The sequence below is a fragment of the Leopardus geoffroyi genome, chromosome E1 (assembly GCF_018350155.1).
Source record: "Leopardus geoffroyi isolate Oge1 chromosome E1, O.geoffroyi_Oge1_pat1.0, whole genome shotgun sequence".
NCBI classification, from domain to species: Eukaryota; Metazoa; Chordata; class Mammalia; order Carnivora; family Felidae; genus Leopardus; species Leopardus geoffroyi.
The window spans coordinates 19,280,010-19,307,559 of record NC_059330.1 but is presented as its reverse complement, the minus strand read 5'-3'; the positions used below and the strand labels follow the sequence as shown (position 1 = coordinate 19,307,559).

Here is a 27,550-nt window from a genome sequence, read left to right as displayed (position 1 = left end):
AATTATATAATCACATTACTAGAGAGTCTCAAATGTTTACTTACCAATATTAATTAAAAGCATTCAAATCATAGAGCTGCAAATCGTGTTTCAAAATAAGTTCTCTTAAAGTAGTGCCTTTCTTAGTCATTTTGTGGCTTATTGCACTTCCTGAACCAACTATCCATCCACTTCCTCTTCTTCTACAGAAAGCATTTCAGTTTGCTACAGGACCATTTTTAATCTGAATTGAACCACCCCTTTTGCTTCCTTAGCCAAATCACCAAAATGTCCAGTTAGAACAAGAACTTAGCATTCTGCAAAAAGAAGTTAACAGCTGAGGTAAGAAAATTTTCACACAGGCAATCTGGTTTGATCTTTGTTATATGTAAAGTTTATTTTTAAAACTAAAATGGTGTTAGTGTTTTAAACATAAACTCTGCTAGTCTAAAGATGTCTATAACAGTTTTGTAATTTATTGCATGGTATCAAAAAAATTCAGTGTTGAGCTTGCCTTGGAGAAAAATGTTCAGCTAGGTTTGTATAATATAAGCCCTTTTAAGTTTATTCAATCACAATGGTTAGTTAGCCTTAGTTCTGTAATTAAAAGATATAAACTATAAACACAGTGGATAAAGCTAAGGGTTAGAAGTAAAACTAGAATCCATGGGATATGAGTGACTTTACAAGCCCCAAATACCAACTGTGAAAAATTCTAACTTGCTTCTTATAAGATGTTGCTACATGTAACATAATCCATAGATTTAAATTATTTTTTTATCCTCTTTAGTTTCCATGGTAAAAACGGTCATCTTCACCTTCACTTAATTTAAAAAGAAAGCAAAGGAGATTAGATGAGATACTCAATTATCATTATTACATATGCTTTAATTTTTACACAAATGGAATTTTAAGTAAAAATGTGATACTTAAGTAATAATTTTATATTTATATTTAAGTAATAAGTAAGAATTTTATATTTAAGTTAAAGGAAAATATTATGGCTCATTTTTAAAGCTCACTAAGACAAAACTGTTATGACAAAATGTGTGTACATGTATTCATATCATCTACGTATTTATGCCACACATTATCATCTGAGCCTTTAGTAACCAGTATTAGATATAGGAAAAAAACACTCACAGGATAAATAATAGAAAATTGCTACCATGCATAAAACATGCCTATTCTGTGAGTAAACTGGGCAGTTACAAAGTAAATACCCTCCAAAACAAAAATTGCAAAGGGTTTAGTTTACATAGACTTGTAATATCACAGAATAAATTCACAATGGGTGATACTCTATTTCAACATTTCATAAATATTTATGACTTTCCCTTATAGAAGTCCACTTTGGATTTTTTCTAAGTAATTATTACATAAGTTAGAAAATAAAGATTTTTATCTTTTTTTTTTTTTAGACAAGATTTGTCTGTATTTTCAAAGGGTCAGTTTGATGGTACTTGTGAGTTTAACAGTACTTGTGTTTTTCAACGAATTCCTGTATAACTCTACTTGGAAGGAAATTACGAATTCTGAAAAAGTTCAAATTTGTTAAATATAAATCCGATGCTTTCAATGTCCAATCTTTAGAAGTTACCTCAAATATGATAGCTTATAGGCTAACCATTCAAAATCCCACAACTGTTTTCATAGAATCACAGGACTACATGGTTTTCTAGTTTTTTCCCTACCATTTACTCAAGACAGCCTCCAAAAGTTATTTACGTATCTGTTCTCAGAGATCCCACGTCTCCTTCCTTCATAAAACATTCCTGCTTTGTAATTTTACTATGAAAGACAGTGCAGCATATCTAGTGACTGGGAACAGAAGGAAACGGCTCTGGTACACAACTGGTATTTCTTTAACAGTGCCTCTATTTACAGCTGTGACACTCTGGCAAGTTACCCCACATCTCTGTGCCTCAGTTTCTTTATCTATAAGATGAAGGTAACACTACCTTGCTCATTAAAATAGGGTAGTACCTAACATTTAATGGGTACTCAGTAAATGAAAGCTATTATTATCGATAAAAGTCACCAAATATTTCCTATTATAGTTCAAGGTTAATCTCTTTTGCCACTCTTCCTCAAGACAAAGAATTGGTGTTTTCTTCCTTTTATGATTTAATAACAACCAGCTGGAGATACACTAATAATAAATTTTAATCTATCTTGTAACTTATTACATCAAAACAGTAATAATATCAAAGCCATAATAAGTCAGGTATTATTATACCTATACTTGACTTTTTCCCTAGAATATGTTCTCCAAATCTCCATGATTCTCTTTATTTTATTTATTTATTTTTTCAACGTTTATTTATTTTTGGGACAGAGAGAGACAGAGCATGAACGGGGGAGGGGCAGAGAGAGAGGGAGACACAGAACCGGAAACAGGCTCCAGGCTCTGAGCCATCAGCCCAGAGCCTGACGCGGGGCTCGAACTCACGGACGCGAGATCGTGACCTGGCTGAAGTCGGATGCTTAACCGACTGCGCCACCCAGGCGCCCCTCCATGATTCTCTTTAAATGACAATGACCTGGGGCGCCTGGGTGGCTCAGTCAGTTGAGCGTCCGACTTCGGCTCAGGTCATGATCTCACACTCCGTGAGTTCAAGCCCCATGTCGGGCTCCATGCTGACAGCTCAGCTCCTGGAGCCTGCTTCAGATTCTGTGTCTCCCCCTCTCTCTGCCCCTCTCCTGCTCATACGGTCTCAAAAATAAATAAAAACTTTAAAAAAAATTAAAAAAATGACAATGACCTATTTCTTATCATATGCAACTTAACAGAATCAATTTTAACTGTACTTTCTTTTTTAAAGTTTATTTATTGAGACACACACACACACACACACACACACACACACACACACACACACGAGCAAGGGAGGAGCAGAGAGAGAGGGAGAGAATTCCCAGCAGGCTCTGCACTGTCAGCACAGAGCCCAACGTGGGGCTCAATCTCATGAACCGTGAGATCATGCATGACCTGAGCTGAAATCAAGAGTCAGACACTTAACCAACTAAGCCACCCAGGCGCCCCTAACTATACTCTTTATATCCTTATGCCATTATATTTATGAGAACATGGCTAATATATGAGGACTCCTGCTTCACTGTAACTTCCTGTACAGTTAGTTAAACTATAGCTGTCGTTTTCCTTCCTCTTTTAAAACGTTTTAAAATATTCAGGAAAAGCAAAGGACCCAAATCACAGATTTTTGACCTCAAAGTTGTCAGCCTATAATAATGAGCAAGATACTGGCATACAAAGGTAGACAAATTTGGGATGTACTTGAGCAGCAGACTAAGGGATTTTTAGAAACATGCTTTGCTACGTGCACGGGTTCTTTAGAATAATGAGCAGGCATGCTTGTGAACAGTGCCAGGAAAAAATTTCAAGTGTCTTCAGGATACTTAAAACAGATAGGAGAGCCTGAAATGAAAGACAAGGGCGTCTGAGAAGACAGGTGAGTCAAGTCCTCCATTTGGGAAGGCGGCTCTTGGTTGCTTCCTTGTGTCCGCAGATACAGGCTAGTGACAGAGCACAGCACTTCGTGGGCCTTTCATCTACTTCAATCTTCTCTCCCAACTTCTAATTTTGCCCACCTTAATCAAATACCCTAATTTCTTGCTAGTTTACATAACCACTACTTTTTCTTTAGCTTTTCATTAACTTTTCAATAATTTCTCTAGTCCATTGACCTTCTCCTTTTCCATATGTTTGCTGCTTCCTTTAATTTTTGCTTTATTTTTCTCCTTGGTGTTATTTTTTTTATTTCTTTGCACTCCTTTTTCATTTCATCATATCTGACATCTTCTTTTTACTCCCCTGCCCCATATGGTTCTTTCTTTCTGCCTTTCTCCCTACAGAAGCAATGCTGGTACTTCAGGTACACATGGTTTATATATTTAAAAAACTACGTATGTTAAAGAACTTTCTTTCTGCACTGGTCGTAACAACTGCCTCACTTCTCTGAGTTAGAAAAAGTCAGTTTCTTCACCATTAGGCCCCCTATTTATTCCTCTTTTGAATCCTGCTCTTTCTTTTCTGGGCTGTTCTGATTTGCTGCAGAATTCTAACAGATTCCAACACTCTGATGTAGCAGATGCTAGGAGGGTAGACAGCTAACTGAAGAGTGGGAAAAAGAGATAAGATAGGTAAAAAATAGAATTTGGTTTTGATATTGCTGGAACCCTTAAATGACAAGCAAAAAATCTCATATACTCAAAAGTTTTATGGTCTTCCTATGGACCACAGGAAGACCAAAGAAGCTATGAACCTATCAAAATTGATCTTACAAATTAAAATAGGTTTATAACTATGTTCCTGTTTGAGGTCTTTCCTTCTCTAACGCCTTTTTCAGCTAACTGAAAAGAGGAACCATGTGCGTTTTTTACAAATTTTAAGCGAAGTCACAAAAGAGGAAACATTTTTGGCCGAAGCCAATTTATGGCCTATATTTTCCATTGCTTTGGATGGCATTTTTTAAAAAACTAAAGTGAAACTCTGAAGAATAACTTGTTGAGGGGTTGATGCTCTTAAGAATAGCAAGTGGGAACTGTGCATGGATAACCATCTAGAGATGATTCAAATCCCCATATTTATGCCAAAAGTTTCCATTTCTTTCCCTATTAAGCCTTTTGCAAAATGGATACAAAGCATAATTTAATAACTTTGATTTCATCTTCTCTGCTTACATTCTGGCAGAAGTATTCATAGATAGTGAAAAATTGAAAAGGAAAGGAGCCATGAAGCCAATACAGGTTAGGTATTTACTAAGCTCCTAACATACATGGCTCTTTGCTGTAAAGGAGCCAAAATGTAAACCCTGAGGTGGTTTAGACGAGTAGAAAGAGCATATGCTTGAGAATCAGATGGTCCTGGGTACAAATGCCATTCTGTCACTAATAGTGACATAACACTTTTTTTTTAAACGCTTTTTTTTTTAAATGATTTCTTAAAATGTTTATTTTTGAGAGAGAGACAGAGTGTGAATGGGGGAAGGGGCAGAGAGAAAGGAGACACAGAATCCGAAGCAGGCTCCAGGCTCTAAGTGGTCAGCACAAAGCCCGATGTTGGGCTTGAACTCACGAGCCTTCGAGCCATGAGATCGTGACCTGAGCTGAAGTCGGCTGTTTAACCAACTGAGCCATCCAGACACCCCTTTCTAATCTACATATAGTTTCTAATCATATATACCAGGATCTAACACCCTGAGATGTTCCTTTCCCTAATGTTAAGAAACAACCAAATAGTTATCATTGTGTTTAATGATGTACAAAACAGGTATCTCACACCTAGTGTTGAACACCGTCTTAGTGTAACTCCTCACTTTAGAGATGAGGCAACTGAGAGCAGGAGAGATGAAATGACTAGTTCTCATAGTTAGATGGAGAGTTACATGCTGGAAGTAGACCTGGAACTTAACTCTTCAAGTTTTACCATCTACCACATCCCACAAAAAGCCCTGCCTGCCAAACTTACACATGTGCCTTCTCTACCCGTGTCCATATGCTGTTTCCTTGACTGGAATATTTTATTTGCTTAATTCGTTCTTACAGACCTTTCAAAATTCAGTTCAAGTTTTACTTCTCCGAGAAACCCTCCCTGAAGGCCTCCCAGGCTATGTTAGTTCCTCTGTGCATCTCTTGCATACATTTATGAGAAAACTTATTAAATTATTACAATTATTACTTGTTTCCACCACTAGAAAACTAGAAACTATATTTTGGGTGTGTGTGTGTGTGTGGGGGGGGTGTCTCTCAAACCTAGAACAGGCCTGACACAAAGATAGTGTTCATCGATAAATAAATGAGAGCATCGGCAAGACAACACTAACCAACTGGACAGAACGGTCTCAGATTCAGAGATCACTTAGGATTCTGAGTTGAGTGGACTCCTTTAAGAGTATGAGCTCCTAATGACATATGTCCTAATGACATAGTGCTAGACTCTGAGGATGCTGCAGAGCCTACGAACACAGTAGACTCTGTGCATGAAAAACTTACCAAAGGCAATACCATTAATGAAAATAGAGAAGAGAGGAGTCAGTTTTGACATAAAGATGATGAAGATGGATTGATCTGAGTATGTTAAATTTGCTGGCAGTAGGATACATACATGGAGATGTCCACCAAGAAGTCATGGAAAGCAATCGGAATTAAGGAGATTTAGGCTGGACGTGCAGGTTTGGGAGTTATGGCATACAGGCGAGAGCTGAAATTTTATAGATTCAGGATCAGAGAAAAGCTGGTAAGAGTGAGGACTGAATACCAAGTACCCATATTTAAGAAGAGAAAAACAGGAGCTAGTGAGATTAACATGAAAGGAAGACTATCACAAAGAGCTACTTGAATAGTAGTGAAGGCACAGTCAATAGTGTCAAAAGTGGTTCAGAGAGGGAGAAAAGAAAAAGAAAGAATAAAGAAAAAGACTGTTGGACTAGGTAATAGATGATTATCGGTGTCCTTCAAAGCAACAGGACTGGTATATTTCTAGTCGCAAGGAAGAGAAAAGTAGAGAGCATATGGAACCAGCACACAGAGCCTATGTGTTTAAGAAGTAGGACTGTGAAATGAAGGATTATGAGGTAATGAAGCTAAAGGGGTAGCAGGGCCAAGTACAGATCTTATGAAAGAACGAAGAGAGACGTTTGCCTCTGAGGTCCACGTGTTTTATGGTTAAGTTTAGGATGTATTCAAGAGTATTTACACTGCAGTGTATGAAGTCTAAATTAGAAACGATAAATACTTCTCAAATACCTACCTACTTCGTGCCAGACACCAAATAACACCTGTCTTTCTCTCTTTCATTATAAAACCACTGATAAAAAGGCAACATTCTGAAATGGATCCCAAATATTTCATCTTAATTTTGTTTTGTGGACACCTCAGTGATACATTTCTCTTAACGACAGAAGAAATTACAACAGAGTCTCCTGTATTTGTATCATCAAGGCTCAATGTCTCAGCTAATTCTCAAAACACAACAGGGAATCCTTGGAGTCAACCAACAGAATTCAACCATGTTTCTTCTGCACAACCAATATCAACTGCCAAAGTTGCTGGTGGACAATCAATACCAGGGACCTATGCTCCTTCTGAAAAACCGGCAGCGCACACTTCTGCTGGGCAACCACCTGCCTCTAACATCACCAGACAACCAATACCAACGGCCAACGCCTCCTCCCCACAAACAGTACTCCCTGTGCTTACCTCTGCCGGACAACTACCACCATCTGCCCATACTTCTACCAAACAACTGCCGCCATTTCTCTACACTTCCACTCAACAACCATCATCTATCCACACGTCTTCTGGAAAACCAATACTACCAACTGTTCGTAATCCATCTATACCACCAACCCCAAGTGTCCAAAGTTCACAGAGGGTGACTCCAGGATTCATCCTAGAAACTACCAGTAACACAAACATCCCACGGGAAACCAATTCTAATTTGATAGCTGCCACATTAGTGGGCGTAATTCTGACGTCTATGTTTGTAGCTATAATCATGATTGTGCTATGGAAATGCTTGAGAAAACCAGTTTCAAATGATCAGAATTGGGCAGGTAGGTCTCCATTTGCCGATGGTGAAACCCCCGACATCTGTTTGGATAACTTTAGAGAAAATGAAGCACCCGTGAAAAGGACATCAATTGTTTCACTTATGCCCTGGAAACCAAGCAAAAACTCACTCATAGCAGATGACTTAGAAATTAAGTTGTTTGAATCAAGTGAACACATTGGAGATTCCAACAACGCCAAAACAGAGAAAATAAAAGATCAGGTAAATGGTACATCAGAGGAGAGTGCTGGGGGATCAACGATCGGCACTGCTATTTCTTCTTCAGATGATGCAGATTATCCACCACCTTCCCCACTTCTTGATTTGGAAGGACAGGAGAGTAACCAATCCGACAAACCCACAATGACAATGATATCTCCTCTTCCAAATGAGTCCACCAATCTCCCACCATCTCTGGACTGTCTCAATCAAGTCTGTGAAGGTTACAATTCTGAGTTTGAACAATCATTTCCACCTCCTCCCGACTCATTTCACTTGCCCCCGGCACCAGAAGATTTCATGAAAAACCAGGAAGATTCCCACAATGAGATCCAGGGTCAGGAATTCTCTATCCCTCCTGACTCTGGTCAAGACCACAGTGAATCCTTGCCACCCCCACCTGAAGAACTGTTATAAATACTGTAATTTGCTTTTTAGCTGATTTTCCATCCTTCCTACAGAACTCCATCTTTTTTTTCTCTTCATGTGATGAAATATATTAAAAGGCAACTGGTAGCCAATTTTGATTTTTATTCAGGAACTACCTGAAATCTGCTAAAGCCCAAGTGCATGGCTGGAACTTATTTTTAAAAAATGACATAACAGTGATCTATTTACTAGCTATTGTACCTAACTTTAATGTAGAGAACATTTTACCTATGTGGATGGTATGTATGTCAGTAACTTAGCCACTTTGGAAATAAGCACTCTACGTATAGTTAATATCATCTAATGGATATATATTTTTTTCCTGAATAGCTGTGTGTAAAGTTACATTGAATAAATAACACTTTGTTTTTCCATTTCAAAGTTTGAGATGGGGAGGGAGGGGATGAGAAATTAAATACATACTCCAAGTTTTAAACAAAACTCAAATTTTATTTAAAGTTTTTAATTAAAAAAAATTTTTAAATGTTATTTCTTTCTGAGAGACAGAACACGAGCAGGAAAGGGGCAGACAGAGAGAGGGAGACACGGAATTGGAAGCAGCTTGTCACAGCACAGAGCCTGACGCGGGGCTTGAACTCACGAGGTGTGAGATCATGGCCTGAGCTGAAATTGAGAGTCGGACGCTTAACTGACTGAGCCACCCAGGCGCCCCTTTAAGATTGATTTTAAGTAATCTCCACACACAATGTGGGGCTCAAACCTATAACCCCAAGATTAAGAATCGCATGCTCTGCTGACTGAGCCAGCAGGGTGCTCTAAAACTCCAAATTTTAAATTAACACCTCAAGTATTAAATACATATTCCAAGTTTGTGGGGATGAGAAACTAAAATGCATGTTTGAGAATACAAAAATTTCCTTTTAGCTCTCACTGGAAAGAGTAAAGCAAGTATGTTAAAACATCAACTTGTGGGGGTGGGGGTTGGATTGGGGATGTTTACTCTGAAAAAAATATAAGCATGCACCATAAACTGTAGACATTGGGGGAGCACAATTTTTTAAACCAACATCCTTTTTTAAAATTTTATTTGTTTTGAGTTTATTTATTTATTTTGAGAAAAAGAGAATTCGAGCAGGGTAGGGGCAGAGACAGCAGCAGGGAGACAGAATCCCAAGGAGGCTCCATACTGTCAGCACAGAGCCTGATGCAGGGCTTGAACTCACAAACTGTGAGATCATAACCTGAGTAGAAATCAAGAGCTGGACACTTAACCGACTGAGCCACCCAGGCGCTCCTAAAACTAAGCATCTGTAAAAATTTCTTCGTTCTATGGCTCTAGCACCCAAACAAAATGAAATCTTATAAAGGAAAACAAAAAATAAAACCACACACACAAAACCACACTTCTGTGGCTCCATTCCAAATTTGAATGATTTTTCCAAGAAAAACAGACTACATCAAATACAGATGATTCTCAACTTTCCCTAAATGGACACTTTCTGACACTATACATTTAAACTCTTAAACCACCTTTCCTATGCAGAATTTCGTCTTTTCTCCATTACCTGACAAGTGGTGAAACTGAGTTACCAGAGTAGGGGTGGACCTAATCTTTGTCAGAGTCCAGGCGGTGAGCGTTCCTGGGCTAGGCTTGTGGGGGTGCCAGCCTGTGCCCACAAAAGTGTTTCTTTGCCCAACAAGCATGTGGTCTTCTTCCTTACCCTAGCCATCACTCAGAATAAAATGTGGTGGTCTTGTCAGTAGTTTAACCGTGAAGAACTCCTCATAACTGTGGGGTTTTTCAGAACCAAATACAGTATTTATTTGTAGCACTGGTGTTCAAGAAACTAACAAAGCTCCCACTTTAGTAAAAAAACAAAAACAAAAACAAAAAACTAGCGGGCTTTTCTGGACACTGGAATTTTATATACAATATTTCCCTTTAAATCTTTTAAACCATCCCTTACTGACCATTAAAAAGGCTTATCTGCAGAAACACTTCCTTGGACTTATTTTCCTGGCATTTATTCCTGAAGCATGTCTCTTGCCATATTACATTGGTTCTTTGTCTCCCACTTGAAAATGCTTCTTTCATGTTGTTTTTCAAACTTAGCATTTTTAAGGTTAATCCTACTGAGCAGCAATCAGGAGTTTAAGAATTTCCTATGAATTTCCTGAATTCTATTTAGGATAAATAAGCTATGTTTTTATATTTGGTCAAGACTTTGATGTGCTTTAAATCATCACAACCTTTCTCATTTCACATGTAAGACGGTTACTCAAGAGGCTCTTTCCACACTTTTGTTCTTCTTTCTCATTACCTTTTTTCCTGATCTCTTGAAGGATGGGTGCTGGGAAATATAGGGAAACACCAACTCTTACGGATAAATCAGGAGCCGATGACCTGGTCATAGTCCCATCTGATTTCTTCAAACCCTACATGCAGCTTTCTTCCTTCTGTTCTTTGTACAACTGAAGAACAGTCTTACTGTCAGCAGCTAGTTTTGGGTGTTGTCTTTTTTAAAAAATTCTCTGCCAGGGGGAAAAAGAATTCCCATTTACTGCATGTAATTTTCCCCACTGAGGTCAGTGGAAGCTGAGCAGCCAAACAGTGGCAATCCTTGCTTAATCAGCAGAAAGAAATGCAAGCTAATAAAAGACATCCAGGAGAGAAGAAAGTGCTGGAACAAAGAAAAACCTACAAAAAAGATGGAAGAGCCAGGATCCAGAGTGGAAGAAAAATTTTGTTTCATGAAAATGGGAAAAGGACAAGGCCCAGGGGGATAAAACGTAGACTGAACTACCATACGGCAGTGGTGCTCTTACCAGATCAGCACTAACCAGATTCAGAAACAACCCTGAAGACCATCCAGTTCAACTCCTTTTATTTATTAACTGATGAGAAAATAGGCCAGAAAGAGTAGTGACTTGCTTAGTAGCGGTGCTAAAAGCTGAGTTTGTTCCCTGACTCCTGGGTCAGGACTCTTTCCACTAGTAGAGGACCAAAGAGCACCTATGTCATGCATTGCAACATATATGTATCACACATGTACTCCATTTGGTGTTGGTAGTGGGGGACACATTGATGTGTGCTGTAATTGTTATTACCTAGTTCTAATCAAAAAGTCACGTAGCGAAATATTTGGGCACCTATAGTTAAAACATTATAATAATCATGCACTGTGATACTTATACCTGATTAGACAAATGGAATGCGAAGTCCAGAAATAGACTCAAATCTCAAATCAGTGGAAGAAATATGGGGACAATTGGATAGACATTTGGAAAAAGATAAAAGTGGATCCATACATTAGGATAAGCACCAAACAGACCAGAGATATACATATAAAACATGAAATTATATAAGTAATAGAAGAAAATATGAGAATTGCTTTATAACCTGGAAGAAAAAAATCTTCCCAGCTGAGACTCAAACTCCAGAAGCAATAAAAAGAAAAGGAAAATCCAATTATATAAAAAACTTTTAACTGTCAAAAAACAAAAAGCAAATTCCACTGTAATAAAGTCAAAGGCAAACTGGAAAAAATTTGCAACCATAAGACAAAGGGCTAATATTTCCGAATTAAAAAAAAAATAATTCTATTTGGGGGGAAGGAAGGACCCACAACAATATAGAAAAAAATGTCCAAAATGTAAAAGACAGTCACAGAAGAAAAAATTTTTATGGCTCCTGAAAACAGAAAGATGTACAACTTTCTTCAAATTAGAGCACTGTATTTAAAATTACCCTGAGATACTGATCCCAGCGGACTGCTATAAATCCAACAGTTCAACAACAAAGTGTACGGTGAGGTGACAGAGAATGACACCGTGATTCACTGTTGAGGGGGCTGCAGAATGGTATGGACTACACAGAAAAATGCGGTAATATCCAGACAAATTCCAAATGCATTTACCTTTTCACCAAGCAATCCTACTTCTAGGAATCTTTTTCAAAGATTCATCGGACAAAATATGAAGTTACTTAGGTGCCAGGGTATTCACTGGCATTATCTGTAACAGCAAAAGTCTGGTAACAACACAGATGTTCATAATAGGGACTGGTGGAATAAACCATGGTAAGTACAATCCCATAAAGAGTACTAAGCATTGTGAAATGAATGTGAAAGATCTCTATTTGCTGATGGGAAATGATCTTCAAGATATATTAAGGAAAAAAAGAATAAGATGTATAACAGCATATTTAGTATACAGCCCTTAATACAAGCAAAGGGAATAAGAACATACAATACATACATATTTTAATATGTTTGCAAAAAAAAGACAGACAGACAGACTGTTAATATAAAACCAAAAGTTAATACAAATAGTCACCACCAATAGGAGGAAGAATAGAATAGGGTGAAGGGGACACAGAAGCAAGATTTCTCTGAATATATCTTGTTATATAGTTTTGACTTAAGCAGTCCCTAAAAACTATTAACTAATAGAAACAAATGAACCCAACTTTATGTAAAGTTGGTGACATAAACAGAGAAAACAACATTATTTCAAGTTGTATTAGACAACAGAATGGACTATACATCCTTAGTGAATTATATTCTAAGAACAAAAAGAACTACAAAGAAATCTTAAATTTTATTCAATAGTGTGTAATCTGTCTCTAGCAATACAGGCATTATTTGAAACTATTGTACGATGATACGAATGAACAATTTTGTTAATGCTGTTAGGAACCATTTATAGGAAATATGGTGGACAGAGAAACAAATTAAATGTTTACAAGGAAGCAAACATAAATCCAGAAGGAATAAATGAGTTCTGGCAACAAGCCAGTGACATGGGAAAAAAAGGGGTGGGGAGGTGGGACAAGAAACTGATCCACATGGGTTCTAACCTGATCATTTCTATCTTGTCAGTTCATCCATGCCATTAAATACTTTGTTGAGTACTCTTGTTTCCAGCAGAAAATTCAGTCTGAATAGCCAACTATGTTACTACAAACAGAAAATGTAGTACTTTTACTCTCAAATAAGCATGACAGATGTTATGAGTATAAGAAATGAAGAAATGAAGGGGCGCCTGGGTGGCTCAGTCAGTTAAGTGTCGAACTTCAGTTCAGGTCATGATCTCACGGCTCATGGGTTCCAGCCCCCTATCAGGCTCTGTGCTGACAGCTTGGAGCCTGGAGCCTGGAGCCTGGAGCCTGTTTTGGATTCTGTGTTTCCCTCTTTCTCTGCCCTTCTCCCGCTCATGCTCTGACTCTCTCAAAAATAAACAAACAAACAAAAAACCCCCCAAAAAAAGGAAGAAAGAAAAAAAGAAAGACAGACAGACAGGGGTGCTAGGGTGGCTCAGTTGGTTAAGCGCCCAACTCTTGGTTTCAGCTCAGGTCAGGACTTTGCATTCTGTATTAGCCCTGCACTGGGCTCCGTACTGTCAGTGCTTGAGATTCTCTCTCCCTCTCTCTCTGTCCCTCTCAAAATGAAAAAACTTAAAAAAATATTTTTTTTAGGGGCGCCTGGGTGGCTCAGTTGGTTAAGCGTTCGACTCTTGGGTTTGCGCTCACGTCATCATCTCACAGTTTGTGAGTTCAAGCCCTGCATCAGGCTCTGCGCTGTCTCCCTCTCTCTCTGCCTCTCCCCTGCTCACGCTGTCTCTCTCAAAATAAATAAACTTAAAAATATATATAAGAATAAAAAAATTTTTTTTAAGAAATAAAGACAAACTACTGTACTCTTATGGTGACGAGCACTAAGTATAGAATTGTTGAATCACTATATTGTACACCTGAAACGAATAGAACACTGTATGTTACCTATACTCGAACCAAGATTTAAAAACTTCATAAAAATATAAAATGGGAATCGGTAAAAAAAGAAAAAAAAAAAAAAACAGACAGACAGACCGACTGGGCTTCTAAATTGTTGATTACCATGGGACAGTTGTTCCCTGGCAGGGCAATCTGTTACACCTTTCACAAGGTTGGGGTAATATATCCCAGGACAGGACATTTCACAAAAGAGTATGTTAAATGAATATACCACTTAGTCTCTAGAATATAATAGTTGCTTCAATAGCTGGAACTCCTGACTTGACAGACTTATCTAAAATGCAATTTGTCTGAAATCGTATCTAAAATAAGTTTTAACAAACACTTAAGGCTATACAAAATTATTTGAGTAATAGTAATATATGGTATTATTTTACTTGATGAGAGCTTCCAAAAACATAAGGGCAGATTGTTACAATTCAAATATATTAAAAATGTTTCCCCTTTATCTTTTTGAAAATTTTATAATAATCTTTGAATAATAGGAAGAAATTTGGTTATGTCCCCAAACTTGAAATGAGAAATACTGTCACTACCATCGTATTGGAATTTTCTAGTATATACATCAGAATCTAATCTCAATAAAGCCTAAACCCAAATTCATTTGAGTCCGTAAGTTAATGAAATAACATGTTCCTGGTTTCAGAAAAAAAAAAAAGTACCGGTAAGTATAATGGAACTGGGTAATTCTATTTCCACATTGATGTAATGAGACTTCCTAAAATTGTAACAGAGATTTAGGTGTCTGGTAAGCTGACCCTCAGTCTCATCCCTTGAAGTATAACAGTATATACAGGAGCTAAAATGTAAGAAATCTAAATGTCAAAACAATCATTCTCTATTTCCACAATATTGCTGAACGTAGTATTTTTAACACATTACTTTTAAGCACTAAGATTGATGACTGGTTTCTGAAATCCATAGAAAGAATCTTATTAAGAGTCCAAGGGTGAACTCTCCAAGTAAAGTGGGAATAAAGCACCTAATCAATAATAAGTCTCTAACACTGCAGACTTTTAAAATATAGATATTTTTTGAGGAACATGGATTTTATACAAAAGGTGACTCTTAGAGTATAGTTTCTTTTCTAAGAAAATAAACTTCAAATTTTAATATAATAAATTCTGTTTGGGGTAAAATCTGGGGCAAAGGAATGGCAAATATAATTTAGAGAAAAACAAAGGATTAACAACAAGGCATAAGGAGATCTTCTTTACATGTAACGTGCGAAGAATTGGTTTTTATTTTTATTTTTTAAATTTTTTTTAATGTTTATTTATTTTTGAGACAGAGAGAGACAGAGCATGAATGGGGGAGGGTCAGAGAGAGGGAGACACAGAATCCGAAACAGGCTCCAGGCTCTGAGCTGTCAGCACAGAGCCCGACACGGGGCTCAAACTCACGGACCGCGAGATCATGACCTGAGCTGAAGTCGGCCGCTTAACCGACTGAGCCACCCAGGTGCCCCAAGAATTGGTTTTTAAATAGTAACAATTTGGTAATGAAAATCCCATAACTTTATTTGCTTTCTTTTCTAAGGTAAACTGGATATTCTGGGAATTAGAGTTGAGCTTTTACAGATTATTCATACAATCAATCCACTAAAGGGTGAAGCAGAAGCTACTACAAATCTAGTCACATTTTCTAAAACTCATGACCAAAGTTTTGCCTTTGACGTTATTTTGTGCAATTTTATTTCTTTAAAAAAATTTTTTAATGTTTATTATTTTTGAAAAACAGACAGAGCACAAACAGGGGAGGGCAGAGAGAGAGGGAGACACAGAATCTGAAGTGGGCTCCAGGCTCCGAGTGGTCAGCACAGAGCCCGATATGGGGCTCAAACTCACAAACCCTGAGATCAGGACCTGAGCTGAAGTCAGATGCTCAACTGACTGAGCCACCCAGGCTCCCCTATGCAATTTTAAAACTATAAATTGCTTTCTCAGTAAGGCAAAATGTGAAACGTTCTGAAGAAATCACCTAAAATTGATACAATTATTTCTAAAACACAAAATCAAATGAATACATGGTCACTCCTATTGTATCGAAGATGTCTCTGGACGGAATAATACATATACCCACTCACTAAACAAAGTTGAGTTGCATAGAGAAAAAAGATCCTTAACCTAAAAGACATAAAATAAAACATGTTTATCTGACTATATGCATTTAACTAAAAGCATGAGATGCTCATTTAAAAATGTAGTCTTGCTTATGTGTAGTCTGGGTTAAATGATCCTTTGTACCAGAAAGATAATGACAAAATAACCCCATATGTAAGTACTTCGGTACTTCCGAAAAAGGAAGATTGAAGTGGTTGATAAATCTGAAAAGCTGATTATACATAATAATCAGCATGTTGGGGGAGCACACGAAAATGAAACATAGATTGTATTCCGTTATTTTAAAAAGTGACAGGACAACTGAACCATTTTAGAAGAACATGAAAAGGCAGGAGTTAAAAATAGTTAAATTAACAGCTTAGAAAAGGACGGTCAAGTTTGTGTTCAACATTTTCCAACGTGTAAAAAGAATAAGGAGTAGAGGCTTTAAAAAGAGAACCGCACATTCTTCATGAGGCAATGTCAGAATGTGGAACCTGAGCTCAAATACACAGAAATGAGTGAGGGCCAGGTCTAATGGGCACGAGGCACCACATCCTCTGGCAGATTGGGAGGTAGATGGGCATGCTCCATGCTGTAAATTAAAAAAAAAAAAAAACAAACTTGGGGGGCCCATTTTGTTGCGTGTGCACCTCTTGCACTAAATTTGAGTCAGCACCAATGACAGCGCTGCAGTCCTCTGTGGACTGATCAGGTGGCTGCAGAGCTCGGGCTCACAGCCGCACAACGCAGCTGAGCGGGCAAGCACAGCCCACAGCCAGAAGCGGCTCCCACTCTCCAGAGCAAGGCGACCTTTAAAGCTTAAGTTTCCCGGAGAAAATGAGATGCTGCTGCTGAAGACGACACTATGGTAAGCTGTTATTTAGATCAGTAAAAGACTGACTTGGGAATTTTTTTCCTTTTTTTAAAGAAAAAGTCAACGTGAGGATTGAATATGTATTTAGTAGCAAGCAAGTGCATGCACCAGAAATTTGCTGCAGTGTCAGTGGAGGGGTTTCTTTTTAATATTCATTCACTTTGTAAATATACACGCTGCTTTCTTTTAGAATCGGCACTGAAATATACATTAAAAAATCACTATAAAATGGGAGGTTTAAATTATGGTATTGGTCTGAATTTTTCAAGTGCCTTGAAATGTTTTGCTAGGACATATTTATCCCAAAGAGACAAAGATGAATTTCAAAGTATTGTCTTAATATCTAAATCAAATCTTACTCTATACACAATATTGACTATTACATTACCGCAGAGATTTAAAAAACAAAACAAAACAAAACAAAAAAAACAAAAAAAACCCCAGGCACGACAGCCATTTTTTCCTATCTGAGTAAGAAGGGATATTCTCAAAAAGAGTAACAGCTTAAGATTCTGACTCTCTATTTGCAGAGAATGCCATTTTGTAATTTTAAGGCTCTGGGAAGATAAATAAGAAAGACTGGTAAAGGAAGGGAAAAAAGAAGGGAGAAAATACAGGAGCAAGTAGGGGGAGAGAGTCCCTCTCTACCACATAGCCCCAATTGAAGGATTAAGCATTTGGACTATAAATGAAGGGGAGCTTTGTTAGTTTAATCACTGGAACAATTATAAAAGGACTCAACAACAACGAGGTTTATTGAAAATTTTGCCTAATGCTAACTGACCCATGCAGATGCCTAATTGTGTTTGCATATTAAAAGAAGGGTGTATCTGTTTGTTTCCAGGCTTTGATGGAATATCAGATATTGAAAATGTCTCCCAGCTTGTTCATCCTTCTGTTTCTGACACCTGGTATTTTATGCATTTGTCCTCTCCAATGTATATGCACAGAGAGGCACAGGCATGTGGACTGTTCAGGCAGAAACTTGACTACATTACCATCTGGACTGCAAGAGAATATTATCCATTTAAATCTGTCTTATAACCATTTTACCGATCTTCATAACCAGTTAACCCAATACACCAATCTGAGGACCCTGGATATTTCAAACAACAGGCTCGAAAGCCTGCCTGCTCAGTTACCTCGGTCCCTCTGGAACATGTCTGCTGCTAACAACAACATTAAACTGCTTGACAAATCTGATACTGCTTATCAGTGGAACCTTAAATATCTGGATGTTTCTAAGAATATGCTGGAAAAGGTTGTTCTCATTAAAAATACACTGAGAAGTCTTGAGGTTCTCAACCTCAGTAGTAACAAACTGTGGACAGTTCCAACCAACATGCCCTCCAAACTACATATCGTGGACCTGTCTAACAATTCCTTGACACAAATCCTTCCAGGAACATTAATAAACCTGACAAATCTCACACATCTTTACCTGCACAATAATAAGTTCACATTCATTCCAGATCAAGCTTTTGACCAACTCTTTCAGTTGCAGGAGATAACCCTTCACAATAACAGGTGGTCATGTGACCACAAACAAAACATCACTTACTTATTGAAGTGGATGATGGAAACAAAAGCCCATGTGATAGGGACTCCCTGTTCTAGCCAAATATCATCTTTGAAGGAACATAGCATATATCCCACACCTTCTGGATTTACCTCAAGCTTGTTCACCCTAAGTGGGATGCAGACAGTGGACACCATTAACTCCCTGAGTATGGTAACTCAGTCCAAAGTGACCAAAACCCCCAAACAATACCGAACGAAGGAAACAACGTTTGGTGCCACTCTAAGCAAAGACACCACCTTTGCTAGCACCGACAAGGCTTTTGTGCCCTACCCCGAAGATACGTCCTTAGAAACCATCAATTCACACGAAGCAGCAGCTGCAACTCTAACTATTCATCTCCAAGATGGAATCGTTACAAACACAAGCCTCACTAGCTCAACAAAATCGTCCCCAACACCCATGACCCTAAGTATCACTAGTGGCATGCCAAGTAATTTCTCTGAAATGCCTCAACAAAGCACAACCCTTAACTTCCGAAGGGAAGAGACAACCACAAATGTAAAGACTCGCTTACCTTCTGCGGCAAGTGCTTGGAAAGTAAACGCTTCATTTCTCTTGATGCTCAATGCTGTGGTCATGCTGGCTGGCTGAGGGGCCGCAGCGTTTGAAGCCAATGAAAGAGCTCCCCCCTGATGTACAGTTGGGAAAATATGCCCCTATCTAACCAGTGATTCAAGCTACATAAGTATTCGAGAAAGCCAGTCTCACATTTCTGACTCTGATGTACACGAAGTAACTTGTCTTAAAGAAAAGAAGTGCACAATGTCTCGGTACTCGCTGCTATTTCACTGTCTTAAGTAACACGACTGAGTTTCTTTCTTTTTAATGAAATGTTTTCTTTTTGAGGCTTCAATTTACTGCACAAAATGTAAAGCATCTAAACTTTAATATGTATTTTATGTATGTTTACACTGTCAAACATCTGGGAAAAAAAAAAAATAAAAGGTCTATGCTCATAATTGTGTCATTTGGCTTTCTAGTCAGACCAACTTAATCTTTTCAGTGTAATTGAAATGACCGAACCATTTTTGTCCTAGGGTACTCTGGTAAAGTCTGTGGGGTAAATGAAAGAAATGTTGGAGGTATCCAAGGATTTTGCCACTAAAGTGTAACTGTGGTTGCTACCCCATGAATGGTTATGCCACATCATTATTTTACACACAAGCCATAATTGTTTCAAATCTAAATGATGTCCTGCTTCTGAGGAACTCTTGGCTACTTTACAGATTATATAATGGACAAAAGCTCTTCAAAAAGCTAGAAGACACTAGGCTTTGCATTTTAATAAGGAAAGTTTAACGGCTTTGTTTTTTGCATTTAAGAAAAGTATTAAAAATATCATAAAAAGTTTGGCTTTACAGATATGTAAAGGGACAGTTTTAGCGCATATTTAACAGACCATTTACTAATGAAAAATTTACACATTTACAAAATTAAAAGTCTTTTACGTATAGGAGAGGGAAATTTACCTTTTGTACGTTGGATGTCAGAATCTGATTTACCTCAATTAAAAATAAGGATAGATTCAGGGAAAATCCTGGGGTCTAACAAACATGGGCACTACTAAGGAAGAAACAGGCAAGGAGAAAGGGAAGAAAAGACGGGATTCATCTGGTGCCACAACTGGGTGATGAACCCAATACAACACACAATACAGGACTAGGGCTGGGCCTAAGACCAATGTTCACACTCCAAATCAAACTGCACTGGGCACAGCTAGAAGAAAATGGCGAATTTTCTACAAATACAAAAAAGAAAGCCACCTTATGAATTAGAGACGAACAAAAGTAATAGCCATGAGTCAGAAAAAGAAGCCCTGAAACAAGGCTAGATTAAAATGCAAGACAGCATAGCTGAAATAGGCCACAAATGAGGGATTTAAATTGTGAGACATAAGGAAGGCTCTATTTCAAGCAATTCCTAGAGTTGGAAGAGTCCAGAAAGAAACTCTGATGCTCCTTCCTAGGAAATTTTAAAATAAGACAAGACTTCTTTCCAGGTTTGGGAACCTTTCTATTTGGAGAGACAGAAAAGGAATAACCCTCTAACGTATTCTTTTGGTTTTAAAGGCCCGGGCTTATGGGAAAACTACTGTTAAGCTTAAATAAGGCCATTTCTCTCCTAGGCTGACTAGTACAGTGGCTCTTAAACATTCCCCTGCCCCAGCAAACCCAACTCACCATGGCAGGGAATCTCACCATGAAGAAAGGGGGTTATTTGAAAAAGTCCCCTAAATGATTTTAAAATTCATTACCTTTCTAAATGGGCAAGCTGCTTCCACTCCTCCTCATCACTGACCTAGTCGCTTTGCCAGCGATGGTAAAGACTACTCACTTACGGGGCCCCTGGGTGGCTCAGTCGGTTGAGCGTCCGACTTCGGCTCAGGTCATGATCTCACGGCTCATGAGTTCTCGAGCCCTGCGTCAGGCTCCGTGCTGACAGCTCAGAGCTTGGAGCCCGCTTCCGATTCTGTGTCTGCCTCTCTCTCTGCCCCTAACCCACTTGCATTCTGTCTCTGTCTCTCTCAAAAATAAATAAACATTAAAAAAAAAAAAAAAAGACTAGTCACTTACACACCCTCCTCTACCAAACACTTATGTCAGGTTTCTGAAACACATAGAGTGAGCTTCCCAACAAGTAGGTTTCTTAGATGTCTTTCACTCTGAGGGTGCCAAAAATACAATGCTGTCTTAGAAGTGCTACAGGGACAAGTGACAAGAAGGTGAAATTATGGATTACAGCATTAGTAGCATCTATGGATTACACCAATCTTCCTGACTTGTCTGCAAAACGCAAAGGAAAAAACGGAGTAAATTTACAAGTCAACTACACAGACTTCAAATCCTTAGAAAGAAGTATTACCTAGCCTTAAAGTAATTAGATAAACTTCCAAGGAAATTGTGTTCTTATCATTTTTAATGGAGGAGGACTCATTATTTGCCACTAAGACAAGAACTCCTGTATTACTGGCTCCATAAACATTTCAAAATACATTAGTCCTCTCAAGCTCATTAGATATATATCCATTCATTCATCCACCCCTCAGGCTTAATTCTATTTTATAAGTAACTTTTGTTTCTCACCAGTCAAGAGGACCCTAATAAGAGCACAAATACAAAGTAAATGCAATAAAGGATAAAATAGCAGGGAAGCATGTGTCTAAAGTTCTGGTGCTGAAGTTCTAGGCCTAAATCCTGCTTCTGTCACTTCTCAGCTGTACAATCCCGGCCATGTTACCACTGCTCAGGGTCAAGGTTTCCTCATGTCTAAAATGGACTAGCAGAACTTATTCATAGTGTTTTTCTTGAGGATCAAATGGTATAATTCACAGACAGCCTTATCATACTGTCATGCTCCCCCCCCCCCCCCACATTCTATATGCAGTAATGTTGCTGCTGCTGTTGTTAGGGTTATTATTATTATTATGGATATGCCCAAGCCCAATGCTTTTGAGAAATGCAGGTAGGAATACCCAAGCTCCACACCTTAACAGCAAGAGAATGAAAGGGTGTGCTGGCTTCAGTCGCTGCTTTTCCACCCTCCAGAGTTCAGGTTCAGATGTATGAGTGGAACAGGGATGCAGAAGAAAGAGAAACATTCACTATCACAGCAGAAGAAGAAGATGTCTTCTGTGGCTAAATTAAAAGATCACAAGTATGTGCTATTCAATAACCTTCCATAACAATGCTCTGAAGCAGCAGCAAATTCCTTTAACCAACACCAAAGATGTCAAATGAAAGTCAACCTCAAATCTTTTTTAACATTATTCCTTATGCAATGCGTTTTAAGAACTAGACAAAGAATGAGAGCATGCATGGCAAACTACCAGCCAGCATCACAGTTAAAAGTGACAAGTTATATTTCTATTAAAATCAGAATCAGAACAACGATGCCTATTTTGTCATCAATCTTTTCAACATTATTTGGGACATTCCAGAACAGGAATAACAGATACAATTATATGGAAATAGGAAACAAAATTATTACTATTAATAAACTGAAATAATGGTCTACCCAAAGGATTCCTCAGGAATGCCTTCAAAAGAATAACCTTAAATAACAAAAAGCACATGGAAACATGAAGGATTTTCTTGTGTGTTGGCAACAAATAGTTAGAAAATTACAGAAGAAAGATACCGTTCATTGCAGCAACAACAAAGCAAATATACAATGCCTGAAATAACATTCACATGAAATGTGCAGGACCGAATGGGGGAAAAGCTAAAAAAAGCATTAATGCGAGGTATTAGCTGAAACTTGATGAAGACGATACACAAAGATCTCTCCATTCATTTATTCTTTCACTCAACAGACATTTATTCAGCACCTGGAATCAAGGCTAAGTACACGAGACACACCTTGAGTGGTATCGCAAAAATGAGATTATTTCCGGTATAATTCGTGGATTAAACCAACTCTGACAGATATATTCCAATGAGATGCTTTTTGAGACATGACATAAAACACTTCAAGTCACCTGGAAAAATAAATAGGCAAGAACAGAAAAAAGGAAGACACAGCAGAGGTATCTTAAACATTCTCTGGAGGAGAACCCTTCTAAGACAAAATAGTAGGGACATAAAAATAGAAAGGCAGACAGCCACAGCATAGATATGCAAGCACAGACAGAGTACTGTACACAGAAGAGAGAATTCTAAGGACTTCCATTTCCTCACAGGGTTGTTGAGAGGAGTGAAGGCAAAATGAGATAATTCATGTAACATGCTTAGAACAGTGCCTACCGCATAGGAAATTCCCAAACATTGTTCACTTTAGAAGGGAAAAAAAAAAATCACAAATCAAAGGGCAAGGGTAAGACTCAGTATTAAGAATACTGGGGAAACTGGAAAACAGCCTACTTCAACACTTACTTCACGTGATACACCTACACAGCAAACTAAAAATGAGAACATTTAAAAAAAAAAAAAAAAAAAAAAGGAAGTCTTAAAACCAGCAGAAGAATTTAAACGTATTTATAAATCTCTGGAAGACCTTTTTTTTAATTAGGAAAGGGGGAAAAAATCACAAAGAAATTATCAACGGATTTGTCTATATAAAACTCCCAAGTTTCTTTATGTGGAAGTAATGAGCTGAATAAAAACATTCAAAGAGAATACCATAAAGGAGATTGTTCATAAAAAGCTTACAAAATTGATAAGAAAAATATTTAGATTCCCAATGGGTGAATGGGCAAAGGACATAAGCAGAACACTTAAAAGACAGGAAGTATCCTGACTGAAAAGTATATGGACCTGGGGACTACCACATAACGACTGAAAATGAAAACAAAACGGGACACCATTTTCATCATTAATTCAGCAAGCAATCTTTAAGAAACAGAAATGAAGGCCGGGGAAGCCATCACGAAATAACCACATTCACATGTTGGCACCACTTCTTTGAACGGCAACTGGCAGCCGTGAGGAGGAAACAGCTACCCTGAGCTGCTGCCTAGGCGTCTGGCAGTAGGACAACCCTGCACACACGCAGAGTCTGGCCCTCCGGATAAGGACCCGAGCTTAGGATTTCCACCACCAGTTCCTGCTTTGCTTTTCCTGGTGCACATTGTTAAATAACTACTCAGAGTTGGGCCCGTGAAAAGTTAGTGACTGTCGTCCTAACCACCTTCTAAGTAACAGGTGCTTGTTACCCTGTGCTGTTTCCTGCTTGCCGGTAAGCCGGGACGGAAGCATGCCTTCCTCTAGCTCATTGCGCCCAGCCCCCTGAACACTTCTGGGATCCCTAAGTAATACATCTTTTGACCTTACTTCCTTTGTGTGAGTGTGCCAAAACAAATCAAATCAAAACCACCCCAGGGTTCTCACTTCCCCAAAGTGGAAGCTCAGGTGCTTAGGGAGCTACCTGCCAGCACCATGTGTGTGGTTTGTGCAGGTCATAATCCACAGAGTCCTTTTTTTTCCCTTAAATCCCTCCTCTTTTTACAACACAATGTTATGTTAGTTTGAAGTATACAACACAGTGATTCAACAATTCTATACATTACTCAATGCTCCCCATAATAAGTGCAGTCACCATACAGTGTTACTACAATATTATTAACTGTATTTCCTATTTCCTTTTCATCTCCATGACTCATTTATTTTCATAATGGGAAGTTTATACCTCTTATTCTCCTTCATCTATTTTGCTCATCTCCTAATGCACCTCCCCTTTGGCAACCACCAGTTTGTTTTCCGTATTTAAAAGTCTGTTTGTTTGTTTTGTTTTGTTTTGTTTTTGATTCCACATAGTGAGATCATATGGTATTTATCTTTTTCTGTCTGGCTTATTTCACTTAGCCTAATACGTTCTAGGTCCATCCATGTTGTCACAAAGATGTCATTCTTTTTTATGGCTAATATTCCATTGTGTGTATGAATGTATGTAGGTGTGTGTGTGTGTGTGTGTGTGTGTGTGTCTGTGTGTGTGTATGTGTATTTATATACCACATCTTCTTTATCCACTCATCTATCAATGGGCACTTGGGATGCTTCCATACTGGCTTGGTAAATAACGCTGCGAAAAACATAAGGGTGCATCTATCTTTTCAAATCAGTGTTTTCATTTTCTTTGGGTAAATACCCATTATGGTATAACCTGCATATTCTTAATGTAATACACCAGCTACAGGCCTTCCAACACAACAATGTTCAAAAAACTAAAATATTTTAACCTTTAACCTAGTAAATTCTGGGTCAATTCTTTCTAACAGCAGGAAAAATGGAAACAATGCTAAATACCATTAGGACATTAGGTAAGTAGATCATGATCCCACTAACCAGAATATTATGTGTCCAATAAGAATATTTATGAAGAGTTTTTGAAGTTTGAAATGTGGAGAATGCAAAAACTAGAAAGCAAAAATTATAGGATATAAACATATAGAACTATATATTAAACACAACAAAAAAGAGATCTATACCAAAATGCTAATACTGTAAACCAAGTACATTTTATTAACTGCTTTGTCCTTGAAAAATGCAAGAGATCTAAAAAAAGAACTATTGAGACAGCTGTCCAAGAGATCTAGGTCAAGGAGGAAAACAAGAAAATGGGAAGACGAAAAATGAACTGTGAATGGGAAGGGGTGGTCAAGACACTAGAGGGCATCATGAAATGAAGACCAGAGACAGAGAAACATAATCAGCATTCTTGGAAGCACATTCACAGGCACACCTCATTTTAGTGGGCTTCATTTTACTGCACCTTCATACGCAGTGCGTTTTCTCATATTGGAGGTTTGTGACCACCCTGTACTGAGCAAGCCTATTGGCGCCATTTGTCCTACAGCACTTGCCCACTTCGTGTCTCTCACATTTTGGTAATTCCTCCCAATATTTCAAACTTTTTCATCGTAATTATGTTTATTATGGTGACCTGTGATCAGTGATCTTTGATGTTACTACTATATTTGTTATGGGGTGCCCAGAACAGCATCCACATAAGATCGTGAATTAATAAGTAAATGTGTGCATTGTGTCCCTACGACCACTTCCTTTCCTTCAGCCTCCCAATTCCTAGAGACACAACAATATTGGTATTAGGGCAATTAACGACCCTGCAGTGGCCTCTAAGCATTCAAGTGAAAGGAAGCGTCACATGTCATTCACTGTAAGACAAAAGCTAGAGGTGATCAAGGCTAGTGAGGAAGGCATGTCGAAAGCCAGGACAGGCTGAAAGCCAGGCCTTTGTGAATGCAAGGGAAAAGTTCTTGAAGCTACTGTAGCGAACACACAAATGATAGGAAAGTGAAACGGCCTTGTCACTGATATGGAGAAAGTTTTAGTGGTCTGGAGAGATGATCAAACCAGCCACAACATTCCCTTAAGCTAAAGCCTAATCTAGAGCAAGACGCAACCCCTCTTCAGTTCTACGACAGTTGAGAGAGGTAAAGACGCTGCAGAGCTCCCTTTGAAGCTGGCAGAGAAGTTACTTCATGAGGTTTAGGAAAGAAGCCATGTCTGTAACACACAAATGCAAGGTGAAGCAGGTGCTGATGGAGAAGCTACAGCAAGTTCTCCAGAAGGTCCAGCTAAGATCATTCTGAAAGGCGGCTGTAGTAAACAGCAGATTTTCAGTGTAAGTGCAACAGCCTTCTCTTGGAAGGAGATGCCATCTGGGACTTTTGTAGGTAGAGAGAAGTCAGTCAAGAGACAGGCTGACCCTCTTGTTAGGGGCTAACACAGCAAGAGACTAAGTTGAAGCCAATGCTTATTTATAATTCTGAATATCCTAGGGCACTTAAGAATGATGCTAAATCTACTCTGCCTGTGCTCTACAAATGCAAAAACGAAGCCTGAATAACAGCACATCTGTTTACAACATGGTTTTACCGAATATTTTAAGCCCACTGTTGAGACCTGCTACTCAGAAAAAAAAGATTCAAGATATTACTGTTTGCTGGCAATGCACCTGGTCACACAAGAGCTGTGGTGGAGACAGACAATGAGATTAATGTTGTTTTCATGTCTGCTAACACAACATCCATTCTGAAGCCCAATGGATCAAGCAATAATTGTGACCTTCAAGTCTTATTTAACAAATACATTTCATAAGGCTATAGCTGCCCCAGACAGTGATCCTGTGATGGATCTAGACAAAGTCCATCAAAAACCTTCTGGAAAGGAGATACCATTCTAGAAGCCATTAAAAACATTTGTGGTTCGGGGCACCTGACCGAGTCAGTTAAGGGTCTAAGTCTTGATCTCAGCTCAGGTTTTGATCTCAGGCTCTGGAGCTCAGGCCCTGCGTTGGAAAGAGGTCAAAATATCAAGACAAACAGGAGTTTGGAAGAAGTTGATTCCAACCCTCATGGATGGCTTCAGGGATTTCAAGTGGAAGAATTCCACCGAAACAGATTCTTCAGTGGAAGAATTAATGGCAGATGTGGTGGAAACAGCAAGAAAATTAGGATTAGAAGCAGAGCCTGAAGATGGGACTGAGCGGCTGCCATCTCCTGATAAAAGCTGAATGGATGGAGATGCTGCTTACGGTGGAACAAAGAGAGCAGTTTCTTCAGTTGGAATCTGCTCCT

The 27,550-nt window shown here is 38.5% G+C and overlaps 3 protein-coding genes across 17 annotated transcripts in view; 2 read left to right on the top strand and 1 right to left on the bottom strand.

Annotated features, from left to right (window-relative positions):
* NF1 (neurofibromin 1) overlaps positions 1-27,550 on the bottom strand; it is a 249,817-nt gene that overhangs the window by 53,978 nt on the left and 168,289 nt on the right. The gene's annotated exons all lie outside the window — the stretch shown is intronic.
* On the top strand, positions 97-8,574 carry EVI2B (ecotropic viral integration site 2B). Its single transcript, XM_045488017.1, has 2 exons — positions 97-321; positions 6,820-8,574. Exon 2 carries the CDS (start codon positions 6,833-6,835, stop codon positions 8,186-8,188), a length of 1,356 nt encoding a protein of 451 aa, XP_045343973.1. The 5' UTR covers positions 97-321; positions 6,820-6,832; the 3' UTR covers positions 8,189-8,574.
* Positions 16,745-19,475, top strand: OMG (oligodendrocyte myelin glycoprotein). The gene is made up of 2 exons (XM_045488019.1): positions 16,745-16,928; positions 17,779-19,475. Exons 1-2 carry the CDS (start codon positions 16,926-16,928, stop codon positions 19,105-19,107), a joined length of 1,332 nt encoding a protein of 443 aa, XP_045343975.1. The 5' UTR covers positions 16,745-16,925; the 3' UTR covers positions 19,108-19,475.